We start from the raw sequence: 10,677 nt of genomic DNA, 5'->3' as shown, positions 1-10,677 counted from the left end.
ACATTATCTTGACGCTATTTTGGAGAACATTTTAAAAACTAAAACAATCGGTCCTTTTCAGGACCACAAAGCATATTTAAAAAGAGATATTTCTTGTTACAAATTCTTAATAAAAAAAAATTAATAAAATTTATTTAAATTAATAAATATTACCATATTTCAATTTGCCGTCGGCAAAAATGTAACTTCTATAATATACAAACATGACAAAACAAAAACCAACCCCATTAGAACAACACGATGAAACGATGGAATACAACACTAAGAAGCATACATACACACAGATACTAAAATGCATGCATATACTACCATTACATTTTTCCTTTACTTGGAGCTGCTAACTTTGTCACAAATGCACGAAGAGGGACGATCGTAGATACTTCGTTCCGATGTTTTGTTATTACATTGTGCCAAGTTTTTTTTCAGCATCAGAAAATGAACAATGATTACTAACTATGTGATATTAAAATGTAAAATAAATAGTTTTTACAGTACCCTTATGGTAACATTGATCCTATTAAATGCCGATAATCTTGAGTAGGTAGGGTCGACAAAACTAAATTCTTGTTATGTTAATGTATGCAAAAAGGCGAAATGTTGATGCATGATAGTTGCTAACTGATAATTATGACATCTATATTAAAATATCTGCAACAGCACGGTCGATAAGATGAAATTATATTTGAAAATTGCGAAATGGTTAAAAATAATAAACTGTTGTATTTTGTTTTTTTTTTGTTTTTTTTAATTTAGCAACAATTAAATTTTTACTTATTATTCAAAACTATTTTGTAAGTAAATTTACTTTATAAAATAATGTTTGATATAGTTTTTTCTCTTTTTAAAAATTGTTTGTCGTCCTGAAAAGGACGGATTGTTGTTGATTTATACAATGGCCTGTATTTACATTTTTTCTTTCATGCTCGTAGATAATTTAAGCCTTCTTTTCGATCTTCTTGGGCTAGAGAACAGCTTGGATGTTTGGCAATACACCACATTGAGCAATGGTGACACCGGACAGCAATTTGTTCAATTCTTCGTTATTACGGATAGCCAATTGCAAGTGACGGGTGATAATTATGAAAATTTTGTGAAAAAAAAATTGTTGTGAAAATTATGAAAATTTTTGATGCGAAAACAATTTTCGAGTTGAGTATACACTATTGAAGATTAAGACAAAAAATATAGATTAGTGCAACTCCTTTGGGTTTTCCTTAAAAAACAAGCTCAAAATTGCTGTATCATATGTTGTTTTGGAAATTTCAAAATTCTGAGGGCACCGTTAGATTCGCAAGTTCTCTCTCTTCTGTTTCCCAGAAAACTGTAGAGTATTGCTTCAAAATCGCATAATTCATATTCAAAAAATTAAAAAAAGAACTTCTCTAAAATTTCCTTAGTTTTGCAAACTTCATAATGTTTCAGACACCGTTGGATTCGTGAGGAAAATCTCTTTCCGTAGAGTTGCTGGGTGAAGCAATACTGTAAAGTTTTCCGTAAAAAAAGCACAGCCAAAACCAATTTTTGGGCGTAAATATTTAAGGTAATTTTCAAGGCCAAAAACGCTGTAACTCCTTCATTTTTTCGAATTTCAAAAATTTTCCAGCATTTCGCAGATTGAAATTCGAAGAAGATTTGTACGATTAACAGAATTACCTAAAAATTCAAATTAATTTTTTTTGCATTTTTTTAGCAAAGGCTAACCCCTTATGAAAATTTAAAATTTTTTATGAGAAAAAAATTTTTGAGTTGAGTATACAGTATTAAAGATTATGGCAAAAAATATGTATTAGTGCAACTCCTATGTTTTTTCTTCAAAAGACAAGCTCAAAATCGCATAATTAATATCCGAAAAATGCTAAAAAACAAGGTCAATTTGAAATTGCTGTAACACCTTTTGTTTTGCGAATTTCAAAATTGGAGGGCACCGTTGGATTCGCAAAGAAAATCTCTTTCCGAAATGGTGCTGGACGATGCCATACTATCTGCTGTTTCCTTGAAAGCTGTAGAGTATTGCTTCAAAATTGCAAAATTCATATAAAAAAATTCAAAAAAACCAACGTGAGTTTGCAATTGCTATAACTTCCTTAATTTTGCAAACTTTAGAATATTTCAGACACCGTTGGATTCGTGAGGAAAATCGCTTTCCGAGGTGGTGCTGGATGAAGCAATACTGAAAAGTTTTCTTGTGAAAAAGGTCGCTGAAACCAATTTTTTTGGCGTAAAATTTTAGGGTCATTTTCAAGGCGAAACAAGTTGTAACTCTTTAATTTTTTCGAATTTCGAAAATTTTCCAGTATTCCGCAGTTTGAAATTCGAAGACGATTCTTATAATTAACAGCATTACCTAAAAATTCACATTTTATTTTTTTTGCATTTTTTTAGCAAAGGCTAACCCCTTATGAAAATTCCCAATTTTTGATGCGAAAAAAGTTTTCGAGTTGAGTATACAGTATTGAAGATTATGGCATAAAATACGTACTAGTGCAACTTCCACGTTTTTTCTTCAAAAAACAAGCTCAAAATCGCATAATTAATATCCGAAAAATCTACTCTACTCTTCTCTACTCTACTCTACTCTACTCTACTCTACTCTATTCTACTCTACTCTACTCTACTCTACTCTATTCTACTCTACTCTACTCTACTCTACTCTACTCTACTCTACTCTACTCTACTCTACTCTACTCTACTCTACTCTACTCTACTCTACTCTACTCTACTCTACTCTACTCTACTCTACTCTACTCTACTCTACTCTACTCTACTCTACTCTACTCTACTCTACTCTACTCTACTCTACTCTACTCTACTCTACTCTACTCTACTCTACTCTACTCTACTCTACTCTACTCTACTCTACTCTACTCTACTCTACTCTACTCTACTCTACTCTACTCTACTCTACTCTACTCTACTCTACTCTACTCTACTCTACTCTACTCTACTCTACTCTACTCTACTCTACTCTACTCTACTCTACTCTACTCTACTCTACTCTACTCTACTCTACTCTACTCTACTCTACTCTACTCTACTCTACTCTACTCTACTCTACTCTACTCTACTCTACTCTACTCTACTCTACTCTACTCTACTCTACTCTACTCTACTCTACTCTACTCTACTCTACTCTACTCTACTCTACTCTACTCTACTCTACTCTACTCTACTCTACTCTACTCTACTCTACTCTACTCTACTCTACTCTACTCTACTCTACTCTACTCTACTCTACTCTACTCTACTCTACTCTACTCTACTCTACTCTACTCTACTCTACTCTACTCTACTCTACTCTACTCTACTCTACTCTACTCTACTCTACTCTACTCTACTCTACTCTACTCTACTCTACTCTACTCTACTCTACTCTACTCTACTCTACTCTACTCTACTCTACTCTACTCTACTCTACTCTACTCTACTCTACTCTACTCTACTCTACTCTACTCTACTCTACTCTACTCTACTCTACTCTACTCTACTCTACTCTACTCTACTCTACTCTACTCTACTCTACTCTACTCTACTCTACTCTACTCTACTCTACTCTACTCTACTCTACTCTACTCTACTCTACTCTACTCTACTCTACTCTACTCTACTCTACTCTACTCTACTCTACTCTACTCTACTCTACTCTACTCTACTCTACTCTACTCTACTCTACTCTACTCTACTCTACTCTACTCTACTCTACTCTACTCTACTCTACTCTACTCTACTCTACTCTACTCTACTCTACTCTACTCTACTCTACTCTACTCTACTCTACTCTACTCTACTCTACTCTACTCTACTCTACTCTACTCTACTCTACTCTACTCTACTCTACTCTACTCTACTCTACTCTACTCTACTCTACTCTACTCTACTCTACTCTACTCTACTCTACTCTACTCTACTCTACTCTACTCTACTCTACTCTACTCTACTCTACTCTACTCTACTCTACTCTACTCTACTCTACTCTTATGTATTTTTTAACGTTTAAAGCAGCAAAGAGGACTTTTAAGACCCTGTTTTCATTACGTTTACAGCAGCTTCCGTCTCCTAACCATCTACTACTACTATTGTACTATGCAAATCATTGAATTTTATTACCAAAATCAGTGTTCGGTTCGAAATGTGTTCATTCACCGTAACGTTGCGTCCAACAGCATCTTTGAAAAATACGGTCCAATGATTCCACCAGCGTACAAACCACACCAAACAGTGCATTTTTCGGGATGCATGGGCAGTTCTTGAACGGCTTCTGGTTGCTCTTCACTCCAAATGCGGCAATTTTGCTTATTTACGTAGCCACTCAACCAGAAATGAGCCTCATCGCTGAACAAAATTTGTCGATAAAAAAGCGGATTTTCTGCCAACTTTTCTAGGGCCCATTCACTGAAAATGATTTGCAAGCGTTGCTCGTTAGTAAGTCTATTCATGATGAAATGTCAAAGCATACTGAGCATCTTTCTCTTTGACACCATGTCTGAAATCCCACGTGATCTGTCAAATACTAATGCATGAAAATCCTAACCTCAAAAAAATCACCCTTTATATGTTCTTCCGACTTTGAGAAATATTGAAATAAAGTCCTCATTTGTTACCCGATTCTCTCGAAATTGGCTCGAAGGATTTTTTATGACTCTAAATGCTATGGATGAATATTATAGAAATCGGTTCAGATTTAGATATAACTGCCATATATGTATATCGCCAGATTTTTACTTCTAGAGCCACGGCAAACGCATTTATTGACCAATCATGCCAACATTTTGCACAACGCTTTACTCGACGACTACTGCAATATCTATAGTGTTTGAAATCCGTTCAGATTTATTTATAGCTCCCATATATATATATACACGCTCCCATATACATGTTCGTCAGAATTTGGGTAATTTGCAATAATGTTGTCATTTGTCAACCGTATTATTACAGTTTGAAATGTGATAAGGAATGTTTAATAACCCATCTGAAAACATCCGGCGAGGTGCATCAAAATTGGTTAAGAATTAGATATTGCTCCCACTTGGTACTTACAGGGTAGGAGTAGTATATTATACAGTCGGCACCGCCTGACTTTTGTCTTTCCTTACTGGTTTTTTTTTTACCCACCCCCAAAGGATGGTGGTATACTAATCTAGTCATTCCGTTTGTTATATCTCGAAATATTGGTATGCGATCCCATAAAGCATATATACTCTGGATTGTCTCAACATTCTGAGTCGATCTAGCCATGCCTGTCAGTCCGTCCGTACGTCTGTGAAAATCACAATAGTGGTCGAACGCGTAAAGCTAGCTACTTGAAATTTTGAACAGATATTTATTATTGTTATAGATCGTAGGGGATTGTAAATGGGCCATATCGGATGGTCCCCATATAAACCGACCCCCGGTTTTGACTTCTTGAGCCCCTAGAAGCATAATTTGTCGTCAGATTTGGCTGAAATTTGGAACAAAGACTTGTGTTATGTCTTCCAACATCCATGCCAAGTACGATCCTAGTCGGTCTATAAACTGATATAGCCCCCATATAAATCGATCCCCGGTGTTGATTTCTTGATCTCCTAGAAGCCTAAGCTGTCACCTGATTTGGTTGAATTTTGACCCTAAAACCTTTCCTATGACTTACAATATCAGTGCCCAGTTTCATCTGAATCGGTCAATATGGTGACATGGGGTGATAAGTATCGATATCCCGATATGACATTTTAAAGCCATTGAAGCCTCAATCAATTCCCGACTTGATTGCTACAAAATAATTCTCATACAAACTCACTTAATAACGGTACAGTTTTAGCGGAATCTATGGTGGTGGGTACCCAAGGGTATACTAATTTCGTCATTCCGTTTGTAACACCTCGAAATATGCGTCTAAGATTTTATAAATTATAGATATCCTTGATCTTCATGACATTTTAATTCGATCTAGCCATGTCCGTCCGTCCGTGTGTCTGTCGAAAGCATGCTAACTTTTGAAGGAGTAAAGCTAGCCGCTTGAAATTTTACACAAATACTTCTTATGAGTGTAGGTCGGCTGGGATTGTAAATAGGCCAAATCGGCCTATATTTGATATAGCTGCCATATAAACCGATATTGGGTCTTGACTTCTTGAGCGTCTTGAGGGCGCAATTCTTATCCTATTTGGATGAAATTTTATCAAGTATGGTCTTAATCGGACATTTGCCAGAACAGAATAGCGTTCCAAGCGCTCGATCTTCTGCTCTCATTCCAAAATCTCTGACATCAAGTTTCGAGATGTCTCCCACCACTTGATTTTTCCATCGGGCTTTTGGTCTTACCGGTTTGCATATACCACCATGTTTGCCTTCAAAAGACTTCTTTGCTGGAGCTTCTTTATACATTCTGACAACATGACCTAGCCAACGCAGCAGTTGTATTTTGATATGTGTAACTATGCTATCGTCGTCATACAGCTCGTGGTTCATACGTCGCCTATATTCTCCATTGACGCAAACTGGTCCATATATTTTACGAAGAATCTTTCTCTCAAATACTCCAAGCACTGCCTCATCTGCTTTCACAAGTACCCATGCTTCACAACCATATAACAGCACAAGTTATCAGTGTCTTGTATAGTGTAGTCTTCGTCTGTCGAGAGGTGGCCTTGTTTCTAAACTGCTTACTGAGTCCAAAGTAGCATCTGTTTGCCAGTATTATTCTTCGCTTTATCTCAAAACTGCGGTCATTCGTTTCGGTTACGGCGGTGCCGAGGTAGATAAAGTTACTGACTGTCTCAAAGTTGTGGTTCCCAACTTTCTTCATTTTCTTTATCTGCTCGCTTGTACAAGGCGTTTTGGGAGTTGAAACCATCCATTTCGTCTAATCTCCATTTACTTCCAGACCCATTTTCACTGACTCTCTTTCGATTCTTTCAAATGCTGCAGTCGATATAATGTCGATATCATGGAACACAGGCGAGTAGCATGTGTTCCATTGTGATAAGTGTGCCATATCTATTCTCATGTGCATCTCGTATAATCTTTTCCAGCGGATATTAAAGAGATCACACGATAGGCTGTCTCCTTGTCTGAAACCTCGGTTGCTATTGAATGGTGATAACCTGATATAGCTGCTATATAAACCGATCTCCCAATTTGACACTCTGAGTTACTGGAGGGCGCAAGTTTTACTTGATTTGCCTGAAATTTTGGAGATGGTATTTTTCTACGGTCCATATCGGTCAATAACTTGATATAGCTCATATATATATTGAAAAAGTAATTTAAAGAACTTGACGAATGCGAGCCATGGTGGGTGTTGTTACTTGTCAATTCTATTTCTATGAAGTAGCTTTCTTAATTATGTCAATATTTTGAATTTGGAGTTCGAAAAATTTTAAATTTTAAGAAATAAGGAATCAATTTAAGCCCAAAATTTTTATCCAAATAAAAAGTAAAATTGTATTTCGCATTAAAATTTACAAAAGTTTCTTTTTTACATTTTTTTTTGTTTACAAAAAAAATTTTTTTGCAAAATGTCATACGAAATCAAATCGACGCCCCATTTTCGACGCATGCTGACAAAGAGTAAGAAAAATGGAGAATATGAAAAACTTAGGGAAGAATATGAACGCATTATGGAATTCGATGAGAAGGCCGTAGAGAGAAGACTACGCCAAGTTCGCTTACAAAGACTTTTCAAGGAAATTGAAGACATTCGAGTGGCAGATGAGAAAAGAAAATGTCAAGAAGCACAAGAAAAGCAGGCCAAAAAGAAACTCATAACCAATTTAATACGTGCCAAAGAAGTGGGTCAATACTATTCAAGACTTAATGGCTTAGGTGAGAATGCCTTAAGGTCTAGGGAACCTTTTCCAACATCGCATGGGCGAGTTGATATACTCAACAAGCAGGAATGGAGAAAGCAGCAACGCGAAAGACATGAACATCTTAAGGCCCAAGTTAACAGGCGCAACAATTATGGCAACGAAATTTCCAATTGGAATATGCAAAACATGTTAATGGGAAAATTGAGCAACCAGTTGAAGGAGGGTATCAACCAGAAAGCGTTCAAAAGGGAAGTGAACTCCTGCCGATCTAGGCATAGCAGAGATTTGCAAAGTTCCAGTGAGTCCTCATTCGATGGAAAAGCGAGATTATTGCAAAGGATTAATTATGGCAATGCTATATCCCATATGAATATCCAGCAGAAAATGTTGAAGCAAAGGAGGAAAAGTGATGCAGGGCCCAATAATGAAAAAGAAATGCAGCCCTTAAATCTCGAAACTAATAAAATTTCGGCAAGAGGGCAAACGTTTATTGATTCTCTATCAATGGATAGGCAGTCACATCAGGACCCCATGGATCAGCAGAATTTTATGGCGTCAAACAATGCATTCCTTCAATCCTCAGGCCATGTTGAGGCTTTGAAACAAAACTTGTCTGCACAAAAGCAATGGCGAAAACTAAAGATTTTAATAAAATTTTGTTTTATAAAAACAAAATATCCTCATAACCCAATGGGCCTTGAACCAAGTCCAAGTACATCCAAGGCAATTCAAATGGTTATTGACGAGAAAGACATGATGGATAATATTTCTAAGAGTAATTCCTTTGAAGACTTGTCTGCACATACCCTTGATTTAGATCAGTCACCCAGTCTTGAAACTCTTTGCAATCATCCATGGGATGATGTAAAAGAAAATGATATGGTGGAAAATATTTCTCGCAGTAAAAATTCCACCGAAGACTTGCCTTCCCATACCCTTGGCTTAAGTCAGGCAGCCAGCCCACCGCTTTTGGACCAACCTCTATTAATGCAGAATGATTTCGGAACATTAATCAAGGAACAGAAAATCAACAAACTACAGCAGCATTCGATGAATATTCATGCATTATGTCAAATTTTCGAACATAAAAATTATTAATTTTTAAATTTTTTTATCAGTCCTGAAATTTAAGTTTTTTTATTCTAAAATTTAATTTTTAGAAAAAAATTACGGAATATTTAATGTATTGAAAAGAAATTTGTTTATACTTATTGGGTTCAAGATTTAAATGAAGGGTTCATATAGTATAACATCCATTACAATCGTAGATCAAATATTTATAATTAACCAAAACTTGTTTATCAATAATTTATTTTATTCTTAAATAAAATAAAAAAAGTTTTATTTAAATTGAAAATGTACAATGGGGTTTTATTCCTATACAAAAGCAGAAACTTACAAGTAAAAACTGATTTAGTTCGACCGGGCCGAACTTTGGCCATCGCAGGATTAATATATATTTCCGTATTACACCTGCGATGCCCAAAATGAAAATGAGACTGTATGAGTGAAATACTCTCTTTAAGTATGTACTCTGAAATACTCGCTCTCAATATGTAAAATATAATTTTTGGACTAAATGATTGACGTTTTGCAAAAATAAACGTAAACAAGTAAAAAGGCGTTAAGTTCGGCCGGGCCGAACTTTGGATACCCACCACCTCGGGTATATATGTAAACCACCTTTCATCAAAATTCGTACCTTATACTCATATATCTCATACCGATCTGAACTATATACGACACGGATGTCGAAAAGCCGAACATAGGTCACTGCGTCAAATTTGAGTGAAATCGGATTATAAATGCGCCATTTAAGGGGCCAAGACTTTAAATCGAGATATCGGTCTACATGGCAGCTATATCCAAATCTGGACCGATTTGGGCCAAGTTGCATAAACATGTCGAAGAGCCTAACACTAAGCACTGTCCCAAAATTCGGCGAAATCGGACAATAAATGCCTCTTTTATGGGCCCTAAACCTTAAATCGAGAGATCGGTCTATATGGCAGCTATATTCAAATCTGGACCGATCTGGGCAAAATTGAAGAAGGACGTCGAAGAGCCTAACCAAACTCACTGTCTCAAATTTCAGCGACATCGGACAATAAATGCGTCTTTTATGGCCCCAAAACCTAAAACCTAGATATCGGTCTATATGGAAGCTATATCCAAATCTGAACCGATATGTGCCATATTCCAGGAATATGTCGAGGGGCTTAACTTAACTCACTGTTCCATATTTCGGGGACATCGGGCAATAAATGAGCATTTTATGGGCCCAAAACCATAAATCGAGAGATCGGTCTATATGGCAGCTATATCCAAATTTGAACCGATCTGGACCAAATTGCAGAAATATGTCAAAGGGCCGAACACATCTCACTGTCCCAAATTTCAGCAAAATCGGATAATGAATGTGGCTATTATGGGCCTTACACCATAAATCGGAGGATCGATCTATATGGCAGCTATATCCAAATCTGGACCGATCTGAACCAAATTAACGAAGGATGTCGATGGGCCTTACACAATTCACTGCCCCGAATTTCATCAAAATCGGATAATAATTGTGGCTTTTGTGGGCCTAAGACCCTAAATCGGAGGATCGGTCTATATGGCAGCTATATCCAAATCTAAACCGATCTGAGCCAAATTGAGGGGGGATGTCGAAGGGCCTAACACAACTCACTGTCCCAAATTTCAACAAAATCGGATAATAAATGTGGCTTTTATGGGCCTAAGACCCTAAATCGGCGGATCGGTCTATATGGGGGCTATATCAAGATATAGTCCGATATAGCCCATCTTCGAAACAAACCTGCTTATGGACAAAAAAAGAATCTGTGCAAAATTTCAGCTCAATATCTCTATTTTTAAAGACTGTAGC

The 10,677-nt window shown here is 36.5% G+C and overlaps 1 protein-coding gene across 1 annotated transcript; it reads left to right on the top strand.

The window, feature by feature from the left end:
- The first annotated feature begins 7,349 nt into the window (after positions 1-7,349).
- LOC106092657 (uncharacterized) lies at positions 7,350-8,900 on the top strand. Its single transcript, XM_013259568.2, has one exon. It carries the CDS (start codon positions 7,494-7,496, stop codon positions 8,883-8,885), a length of 1,392 nt encoding a protein of 463 aa, XP_013115022.2. The 5' UTR covers positions 7,350-7,493; the 3' UTR covers positions 8,886-8,900.
- The last annotated feature ends 1,777 nt before the right edge of the window (positions 8,901-10,677 follow it).

Source organism: Stomoxys calcitrans, chromosome 4, assembly GCF_963082655.1.
Source record: "Stomoxys calcitrans chromosome 4, idStoCalc2.1, whole genome shotgun sequence".
Taxonomy (NCBI): domain Eukaryota; kingdom Metazoa; phylum Arthropoda; class Insecta; order Diptera; family Muscidae; genus Stomoxys; species Stomoxys calcitrans.
This window is presented reverse-complemented; position numbering and strand designations above follow the sequence as displayed.